Source organism: Labrus mixtus, chromosome 3 (genome assembly GCF_963584025.1).
Source record: "Labrus mixtus chromosome 3, fLabMix1.1, whole genome shotgun sequence".
Lineage (NCBI taxonomy): Eukaryota > Metazoa > Chordata > Actinopteri > Labriformes > Labridae > Labrus > Labrus mixtus.
Genome location: NC_083614.1, coordinates 13,204,205 through 13,225,504, shown reverse-complemented (window position 1 = coordinate 13,225,504; position 21,300 = coordinate 13,204,205). Strand labels below are relative to the sequence as shown.

At 40.8% G+C, this 21,300-nt stretch overlaps 1 protein-coding gene across 4 annotated transcripts in view; it reads left to right on the top strand.

Moving 5' to 3' along the window:
* The window catches only part of suco (SUN domain containing ossification factor), a 49,600-nt gene that overhangs the window by 15,921 nt on the left and 12,379 nt on the right, over positions 1–21,300 (top strand). For 2 of the 4 annotated variants that reach the window (XM_061032120.1, XM_061032119.1), the window contains exons 2-16: positions 5,806–5,926; positions 10,177–10,275; positions 10,824–11,173; positions 11,966–12,106; positions 12,400–12,613; positions 14,359–14,470; positions 15,021–15,148; positions 15,617–15,684; positions 15,765–15,872; positions 16,394–16,499; positions 18,251–18,271; positions 18,550–18,605; positions 19,804–19,895; positions 20,165–20,230; positions 21,051–21,134. In XM_061032120.1, coding sequence (XP_060888103.1) covers positions 5,806–5,926; positions 10,177–10,275; positions 10,824–11,173; positions 11,966–12,106; positions 12,400–12,613; positions 14,359–14,470; positions 15,021–15,148; positions 15,617–15,684; positions 15,765–15,872; positions 16,394–16,499; positions 18,251–18,271; positions 18,550–18,605; positions 19,804–19,895; positions 20,165–20,230; positions 21,051–21,134 — 1,766 coding nt within the window. The remainder of the gene's footprint in view (positions 1–5,805; positions 5,927–10,176; positions 10,276–10,823; positions 11,174–11,965; positions 12,107–12,399; positions 12,614–14,358; positions 14,471–15,020; positions 15,149–15,616; positions 15,685–15,764; positions 15,873–16,393; positions 16,500–18,250; positions 18,272–18,549; positions 18,606–19,803; positions 19,896–20,164; positions 20,231–21,050; positions 21,135–21,300) is intronic. The other 2 variants (XM_061032123.1, XM_061032122.1) reach the window with 2 other exon arrangements.

Here is a 21,300-nt window from a genome sequence, read left to right as displayed (position 1 = left end):
AAAAAAGTAGGTCAGAGCACTCCCCCCTCAGAACCTCAAAGATCAGTCCCTTCATTCAGGTTTTTTTCCCCCCCAGTCTTCAGGAGGAATTAGCACTCAGGTTTTGATTCACTGATGGAGAATAGCTGAGTTGAGGAGGGAGCTGGGGGGCGTCATCAGTCCCCTTGTGTCAAAGTTTTTTTTGTTTTTGTTTTTTTGTGTGTGGTGTTGTTTGGAAGCAGCAACACTTACCATGGCTCATTGGTCTTAAAAAGTGACTCCATGGCTGGTCAATGAGATGTAAGGAGTCTGCTGTGGCCCTTAAGTTTCACTGATGTTCTGCTCTTGATTCTCTCCAGCAGCAGTTTGGTTTTAAAGATGGTGTCAGTAGCTTTTTCCTAAAAAATTAAAATATGGAATTATGCAAAAGTAATGCTGCTAGCTTGCTAAATTATCAGCTTTTCCATTACAACAACATGTAATATTCTCGCTGGTCTGTAGTATAAGTACAAGCAGTAAACTTACAAGCTAACCATACAATGGGCGTGAGCTTCTGGTGGTGATGAGTCTAGGACGAAGGGCCCAAAAGGAATGTCGTGTTTACAAACTTCTACAAACATTTCTATTGAATCGCCCTTTAAGTAAGCATAAACCTCCACTTTCATTTAACTCGTAAAAAAATCATATTTTTATGACCCCTCAGGGGGTAGCCAGGGGACACTAAGGGGGTCGTGGGAACTTTGAGGGAAAGGGGGGGGGGTGGGGAGGGAATGCAACAATGAAACAATCAACTTGTAATGTTATTCATGACAATAACATTTCATAATGTGTATTTTAAGGCTTTATTGATCACTGCATATTGCAATCTGTGTTCTTTTTCTGTGCCAGTTTTTCAACTACAAAAAAAACCACACACACACTACTCGAGCATATCTTTATTTGGCAGCTTCCATGAGTGACACTGATTAACCAGAAATATGCCACTGAAAACTAGCTACCTACCTCCTCTGTTAATAAAATGAGAAAACATATCAAGAAGTTGCTTACTTTTTTATATTAACCATGGTATGTACATTTTAGGTAGACATTCAGGTATATGGAGTATACCCACTTATTTTTCAGTCTCCATGGGGTATACTCACTTCTAGAATAACAATATTCAGTAGAAAGCTGTCATTGTTTTTTCTAGGATGGTGAAGGGATGACCCTCCCTACTCTGCCTCTAATCGGCTAGTACACACTAAATATGCAAGAGTAGTCTTACATGTCAATGAACGGGCTGCTTAAAAAAATTGTTTTTATATGGGGGTCCTTAGGATGGCAAAGTTCGGGAAAACCCTGACCTATATACTGAAAGTATTTGGTGTGTTTTTTTTGGACTACCATGTGTTTGTCATTTTCTTAACGTCACAAGTAGAACACATTGTGACCATCGTGCTGATTCCAGGGATTTGGGAGGATTTGACAGCACTGTTGAACCTGTTTCTGTTGGTTTTGTTCATCTCAGACTCCAGCAGAGAACAGGATCTCAACACAAGCCCAGTGCAGGCTTAAAATAAGCTAAGCTGTGTTGTTATTATTGGGTAAAAAAAACAATATTTCTTATTTATTTGATTGAGCTCATTACATATCTTACATCTCTTTTTTTCATGTAGAATTTCAATAGTTCCAGCAATGATTGCTCCTCATGTTTTGATCTGTGTATTTGAATATTGATTGTTTGAACAGCTCTCTGCGAGTTGGCAGGCTCTGCTTAAACATTGGTAAAGTGAGTCAGATGGCGGATGTCAGATTTGCATCAATGCTCAGGAAGTTTGAACAGGACTGTTGACTCTGTGACGTGTTCACTAAAAGACTGCTCTGTTTATCAACTGTTTGGCAAACGTGTGTGTTGATTTACACAACAGTTCTCTTATCTGGGCCGTTCAAGACCTTCAAAATAAGACGATAATAACAACTGCTAGTAAAGGAGGAGATTTTAACTATTTTAGGATCAAGTGAATTGAAAGGAAAATGTCACATGTCATGCCTGGAATGATGGTGCGTCTTTCTCACGTGCACAGAATTTCTGAAAACTTCCCTGAAATGTTGAGTATGAGCTGCATGAGTCAAAGCAAGCAGCTGAATTTGTAACTCTGACTTTCTGCTGCCAGCCCCGCATGAAGTTGAGTTGAGCTGATATGTGAACGCAGCAGGAAAGATTTAGGAAAAATTCACAGTGAGCGGGAGTGATGATGAGTTAAGAATAATGTTGAGTTTGTCTTTTATAAAAAGGTTTTAGAGCATACATGATGTTATGTCAGAGGGACTGCATGGAAGCTAGAGGTGCATTTCTTGTAGCGAGGATGGGGGTAACTCAGGGGACATTTGAAACGTAACACAACATAGTTAGAAGCTATGGAAAGCTAAGTTTAGCCTGGAGCCTATGTTGGCCTGTGGTTCACATTTACTCTTCAGAATCTTTACCTCACCGCCCGGCTCTTAGGTTTCTCTAACTACGTCTGTGTTCTCTCTCCAACCTTTAGGGGAAAGTGTTTACGTTGAGGTGTTAATACGTACGTATAGGATCATGTGAACATATCAGCAGCAGGGATCCAAAACAACATGGATGAATGTCATGTACGTAGTCAGCTGGGCCTCAGCATGTAGGGCGAGAGATTCTTCCAGCATAGACTTGATGTTTTGCAGCCATGTTCAGATTCCAGACTAAGATACATCAATAACACTGATGTTTGTAACTATATTCACACTGCCGCCATTTTCCCTGATGTCAGACTGAGGATGAGAATTATTAACTACAACATAAGACAGTTGTACTGCTGTCCACGTTACCAAGTCTTGTGAGGACGTGAGGAGGGGAGGTCGGGGGGCTGGAGATTGTTTGAAACCATTTGTTTTGATCTGAAATTCTGCTCCTAAAGTCGCAGACTGTAAAATGTTGCATAATTATGATACCTTTAAGTGACTAAAACTCTTGTTTGAACATGCTGATTAGTTCTGAAAATGGAAACTTCAGCAGAAGTGGCTGTAATGTCTGGATTCACACCTTATCTTCAGTCCTTTTAATCCTCAGTATGTAAATTCCGTCGCCAGCAGGCTCTCAAACACAACAGCGACAATAGATGATGTTGAGGCTGGCAGGAAGTGATTGTATCTACTCCAAAAATTCGATCATCACGTCAAGCATTAAAGAACAGAGTACAGATGGAGCCGCTCAGATGGGTGTGTTTTTGTGTGTGTGTGTTTGCGCTGACAGCCGGGCTGACAGGGTGCTAACATGACTGTCCATGTGTCCATTGATATTTGACCGCTGCAGCCACAGTATCACATGATGGCCTGAACCTGAGCTCTGTGTCTTTGGGCCTCTTGGCCAGATATCGTCACTTCCTCAGATGAAATATTCAATGCCTGTTTATTTACATTTTTACTGTAGCAATTCCCTGGGGGTCGTGGGGGCAATAAAGAAAACAAACAAACTTGAATTACAGCAATCATTCCTACAGGTAGATTACATGTAATTATTTAATGAAGTCTTGTGGAATTCAAAATATTTAAAATGAATCCTAATTTCACTTAAAGGTTTCCAAAATGATAATTTAAAGGGAAAAATTAGTCCGAAACGGTCAGTTTGTTTACAGCTGTAGCTCTTTTAGTGCCATCTGTTTTCATCGTGGAGTTTGTAATCCTGCTAGCTACATGTACTCTACTCTACATAACGTTGATAGTTATGAAGTACAGACCCGCACACAGCCTGCAAGTCTCTCTCACCCCAGATTTTCCGCTATATATTACCATTCAGAATTTCTTCATTATTAAACTTTCATTTATGTCTGTTTAAACTAAGAGAAACGCTGAAATCGAGTCCTTCTGAGTGCATCCCTCTTTCTGAACATCTGAAAGTTTGAGTGAATGAAACCTTTACGTTTTAAGAAATGAACTTGAGAGTCAGTTCAAACGACCGTATACCAAACTAGTAAAGTACTGCATATTTACTCAAGTTAATATGCAGTCAAGTTTTGTGTGTAGACACTTTAAGAATTCAAATATCAAAACATTATCATAGAGACTGATTTGGTGATTTAATGTGAATGACGTCTGAGTTTCTCCTGTCTTAGGACCAGTGTGTGTGTCTTTGTCTGTCTGTGTGTGTGTGTGTCTTTGTCTGTCTGTGTGTGTCTGTGTCTTTGTCTGTCTGTGTGTGTCTGTGTCTTTGTCTGTCTGTGTGTGTACGTCTATGTTTGATGCTTTAGCCTTTTAGTTTAACTCGGTCTGTGTGATAAGTTAGCCTGTTAGCTCTTTAGCTGACCTACTTGTAAAGATTGGGAGCCATTTCGTGTTGAATTAGTTTGTTTGGGAGTCATGGAAAAACCGCTGTTAGCATCAGAGAACATGTTTGGACAGATCTCAACAGTTCAGCATCACTCATCTCATTTTTTTACCTCGTTTCAGCTGATCACTGATTGAAGACCACGTGTGGCTCTGCTGCATCCAGAATGTCCTCTGTTCTCTTTCATTTTTATTAACTCTGTCTTCTGAGTGTAACTTATCCTCCATTTTTATTGTTCTCTCAGCGTCATCAGGACCATACTTCAGTATCAGTTTTCTCTTTTTTCTTTTTTTTTAAGTGACACGTGTTACAGTAGCGCCATTGTCAGGTAAAGAATAATGGAGGTTAGTTTGTTCTCCTGCAAGCCTCAGCTAGAGATCACTTAAACATAACCGATTGACATGACAGGACAACAGGTGCTAGGTATGCAAAGATATGGAAACACATGCAGGTACAGGTGAGCTGTGTTGAGTAGACTTGGAGAGCATGAATGAGTTTCAGCAGTAAGTCAGCTTGGTTCAAAGAATGCACTTTGTCTTGAGCAGCTCGCAAGAACTCACAAAAACAGAAGTGCAGTTTATGGTTCCTTCTTTGTGTAATCTGGTTCACTTTCAGCCTCCTCCACTCAGTGTTGTAGCTGACTGTCTTTGTCCAAAGTTATTGTTATCAGCTGCTCTTCTACCTAAAGGCAAGATGTTGTGTGGAACAGTTTCTCTAATTCAAAGGCACATACTGCCTGCAGCAAATTCCTCCGTTTGGCCCCTAATCTTTGCTCTAAATAATGTGATGCAGGGTTTAAATGATGACATTTTTTATTAGTTCCTCGAGGGATGCACAATAACTCACAGTGACACCATTTTTACAATATGACTAATTGCAATAAACTAGGGCTGTCAACATTAACTAGTTGATGACAAATAATTAAAGTCTGAAATTAATGTGTTAATTGTTTTAATCAGGATTAGTCGCATGCTATGTGGTTCTTTTAGGCGTCCCTTGAATAAGCCTCCACAGGGTCTCCATGTAGTTACAGTGATGGACTACAGGGAAACACTGCAGGAGACTTTGGTTTGAATATCTTATTTCACTTTTAAAAACTCTCAAAAGTAATATAAACCTTATGACATCAAACTTTTTTTTACCATTCCTTTGAGCTGTTTTCATCTAGTTTTTGAATTGTAACAAGTTCCTTTCTCCGTGGATAAGTAAATGTCATAACCTTCGATCTACCAGATGGTCCTTACTTAATTTCAAAATAAAAGTAGGGTTGAATTCAAACAGCATGTAAAGTACTCTCAGCGTAAGGAAGTACAAAATTCCAAATAAAAGCTTGGATTTATTTTAGATTTGAGAAACATTTGGAAAACACAAAGTAATAATAAATATTTCTTCATTCATTGCACTTCATATTGATACCCCACTGATACATTTCTCATATCCTGCTGCATAAAGTCACTTTGCATTGTGTTGACTGTGTGTCTCCTCTGTGTGTGTTTCAGGTACCCCAGTCAATATGTGTATTGTTCAGAGCCGGGCTCGCCTGACTCAGCTCAGCCTGCCGGGGACAAAACCCCTGACGTCCCGCAGCATGAGCAGGAGGAGGACTCCACGCAGCACAAGGTGGGTCTGATTTAATAAAAGCTGCAACACCACTACACTATAACCAAAACAATTATTTATTCGGCAGTTTGTATTATTGTTATATTATTTATTGATTCCAAACCTGGAAATGCCATTGAATTGTTCTGTTGGGATAACCCAGCTGAGATTCAGGGGCTTTGAATGACCGGACCGCCAGACGTCTGCTGACTTTAGTTCCAGATTATTGGAATGATTGATTGTATCAAAAAGCAATACAGTTTTAAAAGCATCTTCAGTCGTATTTATTAACAAAAGCTGCATAACATTTAGGGTTCCAATTAACTCTGTATAAACTGCCTGAGTAGGGTGTATCCAAACAAGTATTGATATTGTTTGACTTTTTAACAGTATCATATCTATGTTTCAAATTCTGGTATCGTGACAAAGACAGCCTACTAGAGCTGCAATGGTTCATTACTTTGTCATCATCTATTGATGCATCAATAGATAGTTTATTTGGTAACCCTAACCCTGTGTACGTCATGCCATCATGCATACCTGTACACATGATTAAAAACAAGTCTTTCTCCACGTTAAGCTGGCTCATATTTTTAACTAAAAGCTGCAGCAAGAGGCAGAGAGAGAGAACTGTAGTAACAGCAAAGATGTGTTGCCAACGTATCTGTATGATTTAAACATTGTGCAGGAGTTTGTCTGCAGATTTTGTTAATTAAAAACAAGAGATGACCAAATAATGGAATTCTAGGAATTCTATTATTGTTGCCTTGGTATCAAACAGCTATTGGTATTGTTTGGTCTTTTTTTTCCTAGTATTATATCTGACTTTAAAATTCTGGTCTCATGACAACCCTGTTACTTAAAAACAGCTTACTAGAGCTGCAATCATTTAGTCATCATCTATTGAATCATTGGCTGTTGTTTGTGATAATAAATGTTTCTGTTGCTTCTTAGATTTAAATATTATCAGGCTTTTTTCTCCTCTTATCAAGTTAAACTAAAAACCATTCTGCTGGGGACAAAATGTGACATTATAGGACTTTTTCTTTGGCTTTGGGAAACAATGTTCAACATTTTTCTCAAATTTTTCTTAAAATTATTATTTGTTGCAGCCGTTGCAGATAAAAGTGGCAGACATGAGTTTCTCCTGTAGGGTTCTTTGTTTGGTAGAGCTGATGGATGCATTGATATCTTTATGGAACAATGCATTCCTGGATGGATGGATGGAGAGGAGGATGTATATTCAGCCTGGTTAACATTGCTGGCTCATGCTGTGGCTTGACTGTGGGATGATGAGCTGTATTATTAGACTCATGGTTCTCATGGTGAAATGTGTGCGTTAGCAGAACCCTGACGGTGTAGTGGGAGTCGGGTTGTGCTCTTCGGTGACCCACTGACCCCCATGTCCAGTGGGAGGTGTGGAGAGAGGCGGTGTAGCTGTAAATACTTTGTGGTGAAGATCTGGAGGTCCTGAGTTATGGGCTGAGGACGGCATTGCATAATACTTTGTCGTTGACGTCACTCAGGCTTCTTCCATTAAAATTTACAGTCTACCCTAGCTTAGCTTTCTGGTCATGGAGTCATGTAACATTCAATGAAAACTTTATTGAAAGGACGAATGTAGCAGACAAATAATAACAACTTTGACTACACTAATGATTGAATCCAGAGTATAAAGGACATTTTAAGATTGCATATTAAAGAAAAACAACTTAGTAATTATCTTAAATAAAATCAGGCTCTTTAACTACATAAGTTGTCATAGCAACTTATTTGAACTCAATCAGCGTAAGCCACACCTAAATTAAAACTCTAATACGATACTAGCAAAATATTGATGCCTGAAACAAAACTAGAAGTCCTTGGCACCTCAGTTTGTTTCGCTTCTTGTCCCTTCACTCCTGCACACTGTGTAAATTGCACAAAAACAAACAATTTGCCCATGTCTAAGCAATGTAGAAGACGGTGTCCCGCTTTGTCTTCCCCCAAAATAGTGTTTTTAAAAATATCCTATCTCAGTTACAATTCTACAATTTATTGAGCAGATGCTTGATCCAAAGTGAGGTACATCAGAGAGTAAGAACAACACAATCAAGGATCTAGAAAAGAGGAAACAACACCAGTAAGAACAAATTAACAGCTTAAAGTCCGATCAGACACACAGGTGCTGAAAGGCAATGCACAGAGGCAAAGCTGTTCTACAGAGTTCTAATCAGTATCAAAACCATCCTAAATATCATCATCGTTATTATCAAACAAATCATTTTAGGGACTTTAGGAAAGTTATCACCCGTAATCCAGATGAACGGACGTGTTGTTTGTGATGGACCACCGCTGCTTGTGGCAGCTTTGGGCTAAAATATGACTGAAGATCAGAAGTTTTGTTAAAGCTTTGTTACTTTCTGATGCTATTGATCATTATAATAACTGAGACTGTATCAAAAAGTAGTGATATATTGGGAATTTTGCCAACCCTGGTCCGGTTTCTTTTGAAACTGTGTCACAGAAAGAGGACCATGATAAGGACATGAAGATTAGCGTCTGAAAAGTTACTGAGAAAGTAGCACAGTGCCATGTTGTCAGGAACATGGTCTTCTCTTTACGACGAGTCACAGAGCTGCTGAAATTTAGGTCAGGACCATCCTGTGGGGTTATAGTCCACAGTAAACAAAAGCTCTCCTGACTCTTATAAGTGGCTGAATAATGCTGGAGACTAATCCATCTTAAGGCCCCACACAGACAGAGCAGGGTTTACAAACTGCTACACAACACACTGCAGGTTTTACAAACTGCTACACAACACACTGCATTTTTATTGAAACTAAGACATGAAAAAATACCTTCTTAATTGGTGCAACCAGTCATATCTCCTTAAAAAATGTATGTGATGAATTCTCTGGTACTTTAATGATTTGCATCCAAACTGACATTGTCTACAAAAATCAAACTGTTTTTTTTTATTTTTTTTGTAATTTTAAAGCACCAGTTTTCTACAGGGCTACAACTTATCAACTTAACAATGTGTTAAAGAAGCAAGCTGCAGTTTAAATTCAAAACACTGCAGAGAGCTGTCTCCCCCCGCCCCCTCCTCCCTAGAGTCAATGTGCTTGCCATGTTACGGACACAGACGCTTCAGTGTTTAGCCAGCCTTGCATTGGTCTTGAAACCTTTCTGCGTTCTAACCTCTCTCTATTTTTAAAAAGCATAACTCAATAAAGTATGACCACATGACTAGTTTGACCACTTTATGCAATTCAGACAGTATGCATGAGTTTGTCTGCACTGTTTGATTCTTTTAAACAAGAAATCACCAAAATTGTTTAAAATTGTTGTATCTTGACAACTCTGATTCAAATATTAGAGAAAAGAAATGCAAAGAAATTTCAAACTAAAAGTCAATGCAGAATCATTATTTGGAAAAGGTGCCGACTCATACACCGATCTCATACTCTGATCGATCAGCTTCACTTCTACGAGTTGAAGTTTAATCGGCTTGAACGCTTGTGTTACTGTCTTTAGAAATTGGAAAGTGGAAATAGATGTCTCTCACTGCAGAGGAAATGTAGTCTGTCTGATGAGGTTATAAGCTGGTTAACTAAAATCTGCACGATGCTGTTCTGCTGAAATGAGCCCTCAAAGTGTGTGAGTGTGTGTAAGAATGAGTGATAGCTTGGTAAATCTTGTATTTTTGTGTACATGTTTGAGCACAGAAGAAGGAGACTCATTGTGTGCGGTCCAGCAGTGAACAGACACACTGAGGCAGCTCAACAGGCCTGGCAGTCTGTCACTCCACTTACAACACACTCTGTGTTCAGAAACAAAAGACCGCCTTCACAAACAGACATCGTTTCACCGCCAACATCTGATATTCTCACACAGAAATGCACTTTTCAATTCTTAACACCATCCTTCCACCATGCCCTGCAAAACGTTAACATTTTCTTTAGTTTAAGATTCAACCGAATGTGACCTGTTTGATATGTTTAAGTGGCTTATATCCACTTGAGTGTGATGTTTGGAGACGCCTATAGCCTAGTGGGTAGTGCGCACATCCCATGTACCGAGCCTAAAGTCCACCAAGCGGGCAACCCAGGTTCAAATTGACCTGTGCTCCCTTTACCGCATGTCATTCCCCACTCTCTTTCTCCCCTCTTTATGACGATATTCACTGCCTATAACAAAAGGCATAAAGGCCCCAATTTATACCTTAAAAATGTATGTGATGTTTGAGAACGTGGAGTATGTGACGATGTGTGTTTTTTGTCCTGTAGGTGTTGGAAGAATGGACGACACACACATCATACGATATGGGACTGGAGGCAGAGAGAGCAGCACTAAAGCTGGCAGCGCACAACATTCACCAAGAACAGGTGACATCATACCACATACACAATTATTCCCGTGGCAAGATGTAACGTAGAAGATAAACGCCTCGGAAGTGGCAGACGAAGCAACAGAGTCTTCTATACGACGCTATCATGAGAATAATTGCCTTTATATCAATGCTACATGTCGTTCAATGGAATGACCATATCAAGAAAAAAGTGGAAAAGAACATACAGGCAAACAGAAAATGTAATGCAGCCGTTTAATATAGTGCACGGAGGTCGAAGTCCGAAAGGGATAGTCATGTGCTTTGAGACGCGTGTGTGAACAAGCTGATCGGGAGGATTTCAGGGCTAGGAGTGCATGTGTGAAAACGGCTTCAGTTTACTTCATTGAATGCTGTGCATGTATAACGATACAAAAAGTACTTTAGATAAGAACAAATAAAACGTGAAAAGGAGATAAAGTGAATAATGACAAAGGATAGTCTCCAGTTTGTTCCACTGGTGGCGTTTAAAGATATTTTAAAAGCTTTCAAATCCAGTGTTTTCTAAGATGTTACTAAAATGTGTTTCATGTCTTCGCTCTGCAGACTGTGAATCCTGGAGAAGCTGAGCTGAAGGACACCAAGTCTGACCCTGAGTCTGATCCTGAACCTGCTGCTTCTGAGCTAGACCCCCACCCAATCCCTCACCCAGACCCCCAGGCTGATGTGGTTCTGCAGCCTCACACCCAGAACCAGAATCTGAACCAGGACCAGGATGTACCTGTGTCCTCCACTCCAGAACCAGTTCCAGCACAGATCCAGGAGTCTACAGACGCCCCAGCTGCAGAGACCGTCACTGAGACTCCTGCTGCAGCCCCAAGCCTGGACACACCCCCTTCCTCCGATGAAGCTGAAAACATACCTACCTCAAAGAGCGCCGACCCCGCCCACACAGGGTAAGATCATGTTCAGTCCCTCAGTCTGGAGGGTGTCTGGTTCAGAAGCTGGATTTAACTCAGGGGACCTGTGGGGAGTTAAAGTCTTACATTTAACTTAGAGAGTCTTTGGGTACCATGCTTTAACTCAGAGAGAGAGAGAAACAAAAACATTCTCCTCTGATGACGTTAAAACCAGCTTCAACCAAACCCAACTATAAATATTATACATCATTCAACAGGAGCACATTTTCTTATATTTTTGTTAACATCTTTTCCCTTCAGTTGTTTATGATTTATTATTTTTAGTTTTTCATTTACTCACTTGGTCAGTGATCACACGCTGAGCGAGAAGATCAGAATTTTTGCTTTCACATCTCGGATCTTTTAAAGTCACTTTGGCACTCATCATCGTGGAGTTTCCTGGACCTGCTTGAGCAGAGACACTTTGTCAGACGGACTTTTAATGAAAGCTTGTGGACATTGCGAAAAATCACCAGAAGATCTGAGCGTGATCACTCTGCATAACTGCTGGATCAGACCTCAAAGAAGAACACCTCCATCTTTGAATCTTTCCTCAGAGACGTCAGGAATTTTTAAAACGTACTCATCCGTCTCCCCCGGCGAGCGACCTCTCCTCCTTTTTTTTTTCATCTGTTTTCTCTCTCTATCTCTCTCTCTCTATCTCTCTCTCTCTCACTCACTCTCTCTGTCCTTCCTCCTCTCTTTCTCTACACTCTATTTCATTTATCTCCTCCTCTCCCCTCAGTGTAAGGAGGTGTGGTAAACGCCGTGTCCTTTCTTTCCCCTCAGTGCAGTGTGGGTTGCCAGTGCAGGAGATGAACTCCCAGTAGACAGCTTTGTCTCTGCTGAGCACTCTGACTCACAGTGCGGGGTCATTCCCCCCGAACTGGCAACCTGTGAAAACTCCCCCTTTGGCCGCCCTCTCTTCAGGTGAGTCTCTGACCCCCCCAAGGCAGCCAATCAAAGCACAGCGACAGGTAATCAAGTAACAAGCTCCACCTCTCTGCTGTGCGCAGCCGTCGACTGCTGGCCTTGCTCTCCGCTTCTCTCTGCTTTATTTTTTTCCTTTTCCATCGTTTTGCCTGCTCACAACCAGGACTCACAGTACTCTGAATAAATTTAAGAAAGAATATTTTCATGTTTTCATCACATTTCTGAGAACTTATTTCTGCTCTCCACTCTCTGTTATCCATCTCTGATCCCTCCTCCCTCTCCTCCTGTAGCGTGGAGGAACCCGGCTCCAAGGACCAGCAGTCAGACCAGATCCACCGTTCTGGTTCTGAAGCAGAGGTCCAGTCCACTCCAGGTCAGGTAGACCAGGAAAAACAACAACAACAACATCAACAGGAGCAACAGCAGGAGCAACAGGAGGCGGAGGATGGTCTGTCTGATCCTGACCAGGAGAGAAATGCCTCCCAGCTCCTCCAAGAACCGAAGGTCAGCAGCCTCGGGGCTTTCTCACATTTTACACCATGCAGTTTTTCAAGTAATGAAATCCAAAGCTCCCGAGTAAATCAAATATAAGATATCAGTAGAAAAACAAATGTAAGTGGATTTGTAACAGCTGGATGGCAGGTAGGTGGATAATAGGGTGGCACAAATTATTGGTGTCATTGTTTCTGCGATGTTAGCAGTCACAATAAACAAACTGCAAAGAATTATTTTCTGGAAACAAACGATGCTCTCCCAATCATTTCGTCAGATAAAGCTAAGCTAGATATCAACTCCTCTCAAATGAATAGGTGCCAATTAAGTGTTGAAACAAAAACAGCTTTTTGGATTTATGTGGATTCAGGAGGGACATTTAGAAACACAGGTGTTGTATAAAACATGAAGAAGAGCAGATACACATAAAAACTGAGATATTAGAGTGTATATCAGCTATAAATCTTTTTATCTAACCCGCTTCAGATTGTTTTTCTCACTATTGGAAAATGTCATTGCTCATTGCATATTTTGCTCATATCATGTAGAATTAGTAGGTTATCCCCTCCAATGAACATTTTATTAACAGATAATAAAGATGATAAATGTTTGTCAACCTTTTTTCCCATGGCAAAGAAGAGATGATGGCGAGCTAAAAATAGATTGATTGTCATAAGTTAATTACATCCCTTTTTTAAATCAGATGAAAGTCAGATTGAGAGTGAGACCTATTCTAAATTTCTAAACAGTTTACATTTACACCTTTTCAATCATGTAAAACTCTAGTTTTGTAGGACTTAATTTCCCCATCAGCTATAAAGATGCAAGATGCTGCACAGCTGTCGTAGCATTTGGCAGCTTTAGGTGTGAATGCTGAGTCCGCATACTTTCAGTTTCTGTTTTCATTGTTGGAGGAAAAATTAAAGACGAGTGTTTCCGGAGGAATTTACTTATTATCTGGGGATTTGCGTCTGTGTTGTGTTTTTGTGCATGATTTTATTGTTTTTGGTCCAAGTCTGCTTCCTAATCTGTCTGCTAATGACTCCTGTCAGAGCTGTTGGTCTGTTTGCATAAGAAGCCGTGGAAGTTTGTGGATTTTTCAGGATCAGACTGTCGTGTGAGGTCCAAGAGGCCACGTTTATATAATCCGTCAAAATATTATTCACAGCTCAGCGCATCTCAAAGCTTTAGAGGCTGAAGGCTCTAATTCAGTATGACGAGCCTCCTCTGTGGACGAGAGTCTTTGTTTAGAGTGCTCATAACGCAAGTCATGAAAAGAATCACTGATGACACCGTTTATTAGAACTTCACTGTGCTCTGCTGCAAATCAAAGTCAGAGGTCACAGATGTTGAGCTGTCCTTCATGTATCTTCTCTGGTGCGGTCAGGGACAGACAGAAGGTGCAGCAGGGAAGGACTCAAAATGAACTGAAACGTCTGCAACAAATACTTTTGTCCTTTCAGCCAACAAAGTTCTAATACGACTAACCTCAAACAACACTCCCGTCTTTAACTTTTTTGAATAAAAACTATTATTGCCCCTGGAGGAATTAGCCTTGCACCAAGAGCATAAAAAACATACGTGAAAAAAGACATTGACAACCATACAGGACGGCATATGAAAACAAAAACATTCAAATAAACATTCAAATATATCATTAAAGCATCGCATGACTGCATGTAGGGATTTCATTTGTGTCTTTGTGCCCGTCCTTCCTTATTCATTCATCCTTGTGTGTGTGCTTCACCTGTGCTCAGGTGGGGGATGCCAGTGTTGGCCCCGAGACTGATCCCTCAGTGCCAAGTAAAGAGGACATCCCGACCTTTGACGAGTGGAAGAAACAAGTCATGGAGGTGGAGAAGGAGAAAAGTAAGAGCTGAATAATTCAAACACACATATAGATGCATGTGCACGTATGGAAAGAGAGGTGTCGCATACAGAGCAAAGAGCAATGTTCCATGATGTTGTTTCTATAGCTGGAAACTCAAAGGACATCCTGATGACATGAATCTGACTGTGTGACATGAGCCCAGGCACTGCTCTGCTCCTGCAGACAAAAGAGGCCTTCATGCTAGATTTAATCTACATCTCATCATGTTTCTGCTTTGTCCTTCTCACTGTGAGTGTTTCTTTGCGTGATATACCTCTGTCTTTTCTCTTCAGCTTCCTTCCTCATACTCTTTTCCTGTGTATCTTTGTCAGCATCTCCCCCTCTCTCTCCCTCTCGCTCTCTCTCTCTCTCCCTCTCTGTGCATGCCATCGTGTGCCGTGGTCAGCAGAGCGTGTGTCTGTGTGGTCACGTTATGTAACATCTCTAACTTGTTCCTCTCAGGCATCACTCTTTTATTTCCCAGCGTTTGTAACACTCTCTCTCTCTCTCTCTCTCTCTCTCTCTCACTCTCTCTCCCCCCCTGTGCAGGTCAGTCTCTCCACACCTCCCCCACCGGCGTCCCCCACCCAGTAAAGAAGGTCCAGAAAAACTTCAAGAATAACTACGCCTCAGTGGAGTGTGGAGCTAAAATACTGTCTGCCAACAACGAGGCCAAGGTCAGACACACACCACCTCTGTTTACAACACACACACACACACACACACACACACACACACACACACACACACACACACACACACAGCAAAGAACACAGAGGTCACAGCACATGGATGACGCCTGCATTTAGTCCGAGCATTTAGAGGTTCTTTGTGACTTAATATTAAAATTGTAATCACATTACATGACCATGTGTGAAAAGAATTCATGTTAATTACTAAACGGGAACTTAAATTCCAGTTGTGTTAATCACGCTGTGATATGATTTCTAAGTGAAGAAGATTCAGAATCTTAGATATTCATACAAATCTGATGTGAATTGATTTTTTTTCCCACACCCCTACCCTGACATGTTTGTTCTCACATGAAACAGCGTCTACCAGCTGTTAAAGAAATAAATACATCACAGAATAAACTGATGGTTCGAGATAACTCACTCACAGTCACTCTTTTGTCTCCTCTTCAGAGCACTTCAGCTATTCTCATGGAGAACATGGACCTTTACATGCTGAATCCCTGCAGCAACAAGATCTGGTGAGTTCACTGACAAAAACATTGAGCATAAAATGTTCTTTATGAGTTTTTATTAACACCTCCTCTGTTTATCTCTCCAGGTTTGTTATTGAGCTCTGTGAGCCGATTCAGGTCAAACAGCTGGACATCGCTAACTTTGAGCTCTTCTCATCAACGCCCAGAGATTTTTTAGTTTCTATCAGTGACAGGTACGCTCACTCCTTGAAAAGCTGCCTGTGTTCAAACTAGGGCTGTGAAATGCTAGATTTTTAAAATCATGATTAATTGCTGAATTTCAGTAGTTAAATGCGATTAATCACAGTTTTAAATGCATGTTTAAAATTCTATTGTTTTGCATTTCAGGGACTTTACTTACAATTTGGATTAAAACAGTGGTTTTATTTTGAAAGGTGATAAGGAATTTCTGGTAGATTGAAAGTCACGGCATTAACTTCGACTCAGCTTAGAACTGTTGTAGTCTTTGTTTTGGATTTCACCTCCCTGATCTATTTCCAGCCTCGTCTCGCACCACAACACATAAACGCCCCCTCTGGCATGCAAGGACAGAGTCACAGCCACTCAGAGGCATTTACGCCCAGCCACACACACACACACACACACACACACACACACACACACACACACACACACACACACACACACACACACACACACACACTCACACACTCACACACTCTTGTCTCTTAATGCTCTCTGGTTGTGTCTGCAGATATCCGACCAACAAGTGGGTGAAGCTGGGGACCTTCCACGCGCGAGATGAGCGAATAGTTCAGAGCTTCCCCCTGGACGAGCAGCTGTATGCTAAATATGTGAAGGTACTTTTTCCTTCTGTGAAGGTTCCCTTATGTTTCAAACAGAGCAGTGATAACCGTTCCTTTATTCATGCTCAGCTCTATTTTCTGACCCTAGTTGAAAAATGAACTGTACACACACAGACACACATTCATATACTCTGCTGTATTTACGCTCTGGACCCTCTCATGACTCCTCCGTTAGTTAACTTGCCTCCAGCGCTGCCTCGAACTACTCCCTGTGTATGTGTATGTCTGTTTGTGTGTGTTTGTGACAGAGAGAGAGAGTGTGTGTGTGTGTGTGTGAGTGAGACAGAGTTTCACTTGTTAATTAAGGGTAGATTGCTGTTTTTATTTCAGGAAATTATATCACCAGCGTTGGAGGATCACAATAGTTTGCCTTCTGAAACTGAAATGTTAGACTATAAAATATAAAAGAATCACACTCAGGGTGGGAAGCCCAACTATGACAACTTACTGTTGTGACTGTCAATCTGAGCAACTGTTTTCATCTCAAAGTGTCCTTAAGAGATAAGAAAGTACACTGAGAGCAGATACTGAAAATCCATAGACACAACGGCCGCTTTTACGAGTTATAAAACACATTTAATAACCTGTTAGCGGCAGCATTCAGTTCACATTTGCGTCACAGTATGTGCTGTAGCTCCACAGCTTCTCCTTCTGCTTTCTTTAATTTTTGTCATGAATCCAAACATTTCTTCAAGCCGTTTACCTCTGACGTCCTGCTGATTCCTGACACCAGCACGTCGCTTTCCCACACTTACTGGCTGTAACTGCAGTGACGTCACATACACACTCTCTCCTCTCTCTTCACACTCACTTCCTCTTAGGGTGCAGATTAAATACAACTACAGAAAAAAGTGAGCGTAGCCATTAGCTCAGCCTGTTTGACTGTCACATTCTGCGGTCTAAAAAAGGCATTACTACAAAAACTGCAACAACAAAAAAGGCGAGGGCTTAGCACACACTATGAGCTTATGCTTCAGTGAACTTTAATTTCATGGATGCTGATTTTAGTTTAAAAACATGTTGACAAGCCCACAGCTCAGGCCGTCTCTTCTACAACTAAACACTCAACAGGACATCTTTCAGACCGCTGTGGCGACGACTTGATAACTAAAGTTTTATTAAGTATTACCGAGTGTTCCCCATTCTGAGTGCTACTTGTGTTTAATGAAAGTGAATGATGTGGAGTGTTTCTATTGTGCTGATCCAGGTGACTTTACAATGAACACGTTTTGATGTAATAATTAATTTGTAAATGTGCTTCTCTGAACTCGTCTGTCTTCATTCTTCTGCTTACTACATATTCACAGTTTAGACTCCTTACAAAGTTATTTAATACTCCAATGATTGTATTTGTGATGATGTCAGTGTGGGCGTTAACATGTGGGCGCTCGCTGTGATTCATGTGCTCTCTTATGAAATAATCGTGTTGTTATTACATAAACTGATTTTTATTCCTGCAGAGTCAGATCACTGATCTGAGCAGCAGCTACTGTTTGATTTTCTGATGTTTTCTGTGTGTCCCGCTGTGTGTTTTTACCCGTCTGTCCGTGTGTCTGTCTGTCTTTTAGAAAGCTCTCTGTAGTCTCCTGCCTGACTGTAACATAGCAGTGTGTTCATCAGCAGTGTGTTTGTCACAGTGTTTCTGATGCCTGAGCTGCTCATAGCTTGAATCAGTCTTCACTGATTTCTCTGTTTTATTTCTCTCTCTCTCTTCCTGTCGTTCTGCTGTCTTCCTCTCGCATCAGATGTTCATCAAGTACATAAAGGTTAGCACTCTTCTCTCTCTGTCAGAGATTAACTTGCACTCTTATAATGGTCTGTAATGGGTGAGCTTTGCCACAGTGTAATCCATAATGCATGTCTAATATGTTTCATAAATATAACATGCACACTAAGCGCATTATAAGAGCCTTGCATTTTAAAGATTTCTCTTCAGGTGTTTGGTGGGGTGTGGGTTCATGGAGTGGGCACACATACATTAATTAACTCTTAACTGCAGTTATTGTGAAGTTTAGTTTGACAGTTCTTCTTCTTTTCCCTGCAGGTTGAACTTCTGTCCCACTTTGGATCAGAACATTTCTGTCCGCTCAGTCTCATCAGGTAAGAGAGAAACTTCTCCTGGTTCTAGAGTCCTTTGTGTGATAACCTGAAGCTTAACTATCATTAAATATTTAAAAAGGTCTTCAACACTACAAACACTTTTAATATCATATGAGTTTTAACAATGCCACTGTTTCCAGTGATGGATTTTGTCTTGTTCACACTTGAACAAAACAAAGTTTTCATGGTGAGCAGCATGTGTGAACGCAAACCCCTTAGTGTTGTTTCCTCATGAAGTTTGAGTGAGCTGATGTTAGAACGCAGTAGGATATAATCAGAAGAATTTACATCTAGAGTAGGAGGGGGTGGTGACGTTTATTCCCTGTGTTCGGTGCACGGCCTTAAACTGTATGCACGAGACAGTTGCGATCTCTGTGCAATAATTAAATGGCTGCATTATGTTTTCCGTTCTCCAGGATGTTCTTCTCCTCTCTTTTGTTGATATTGTGATTCTGTTGAACTACACGCAGAGTTGATATAAAGGCATTGTTCTTTTTAAGTCATGTCTTGCCTCAGGAGATCCCTCTCCCACCCGACAGTGATCGGACATTCTTTGTTGAAAATGAATCCTTTACAAATCCTTGCATTTACTTCTTGTGATAAAAACATGTGATTTTAACTTTGATACAATTCTAGTAAAAATCAAACAATATAGTTTCTGTTTGTTACCATGGCAACAAAAGTAGAAGTCCTAGGCACCCAATTGTGTGTCATTAATTGTTTTCAATCAACCAAAAATTGCAGTGAAAGTCACTCTGTCTAAATTGCACAAATACATTGCAAACATATATGTGCAATTTAGACAATGATCAGTTGCTACACCTCGTCCTTCATTTAAAGCCCTCGTGTTTGTAGAAAAACACACTTTACCTGATGAGTAATTCTCAGTAAAAGCTTTCAGACGCAGGCCAACATGTACCAACATGTGTGAGTCAGAGAAGTGGGGTCATCAGGGACGTTTGCCGCTGCTGTGTTTAAAGAGGCTGTTCAACTCTGCTGCATGTGTTTGTCCAAAAGAAGCTCAAAGTGAATCTATTCATCAAATTAACCCTGAAATGATCCCATCTGATCTGAGCAGCATTTTTGAACATGTTTTTCTTTACCTCACAAACATGTCTGCCCCTCCTCTGTGTAGTTCGGTTTATTAGTATTGTTTCCTGTAATGTCTGTGTAACAAAGTGTGTGTGTGTGTGTGCAGGGTGTTTGGTACGAGCATGGTGGAGGAGTACGAGGAGATTTCAGATTCACAGTACCCCTCAGAGAGACTGGAGTACCTGGATGAAGACTACGGTGAGACCACTGTTCCACGCTGACATTTTACTCCACTTTACCGATAATCAGTTCCTTTTGGCATTTATTTTAAATCAAGTCTTTTCAGCGGAGCATGAGGGACACAAGGGGAAGTTAAAATCTGAGATTTTGAGATTCAAGATGTAATTTAACAAGATTAAAGTTGTAAATTTACAAGTATCAAGTTTTAAACAACAAAACTTTGTTTAATCCGCTGTATGTTATGATGTTATTGCTGAATGTAACCTTTAATGTGTCCTTCCCTTCAGATTATCCTCCAGGATATCAACCATCAGAAGACAAGGCCTCTAAAAACCTGCTCGGCTCAGCGACCAGTATGTACACACACCCCCACTCACACACACGCACGCATGCACACACACAAACACACACAAACACACACATTTTTCTAGGACTGGCAAAATTCTAGATTTAAAAACATACGACACAAAAGGATTCATGAACAAGCGTGGGTGAATTAATAACAACACATGACGGAGGAGTGTTAAGGGGGGAGAAGTAGGAATGGTTTCCACACTTTTACTTTGAAAGGGCCAACCCTGGAACACTTTATAATCTCCTTGCCGTTTATGGCAGTAATTTATAGTTGAGGGCCCTTAAAGCTATAAGAATTCAACAAAAAGATCCCAGTAGATTTTAAGACTTTCACATTGTAATTTGAAGATGTCCGTAGGTTTGAACCTGCTTGGTATAAAACACACACAAAGGGTTTTGGATGCAAACATTCATGCAACAACACTCGGGTGTCCTCTGAGACGGCTGCAGCCGCACACACTAACAAGAGCTGTTTGCACAGTTCTCCTTTGCTTGAACCAAAAAACCATGAAAAAAGTACAGAAGCACATGTGTTTGATCTAAAAAGGCCAGACTCAGAGGGGTACTGAACAATAGAAGGCAGGGGGCTGAAGGAAATCCTGAAACAGACAGAGAAGTCTGAGACTAAAGAGTCAGGTAGAAGAACTGAAGTTAAAGCAGTGTGAGAGAGGAGAGTAAAAAAACAAGAAATGAAATGCTAGTCTGTGGTTTCATTGGTGCATTTCTTTGCCCCAGGCTGCAGCCTACCAGCTTATTTCCAGGAACCTCAAGCCCTTTTAAAAATAACTTCACTGTTTGTATGTGTGTTTCGTCCTTTAGATGCAATCCTCAACATGGTAAACAACATCGCTGCTAACGTGCTGGGAGGCAAACCGGAGCTGGAGGGAGGAGCAGAGACAGGAGGTACTCACCCCTCTAACTCTCACTGCTGCTTCTTTACATCCTGCTTCTCTATTAACGTCCACACATACACCTCCTGTTAATGTCTAACCTAAACCCTTTTTTATCCTTGTGACATCTAACCGCTGAGATCTGTCTCTGAATCTGTGGGATGCTGCTTTTAAAACTC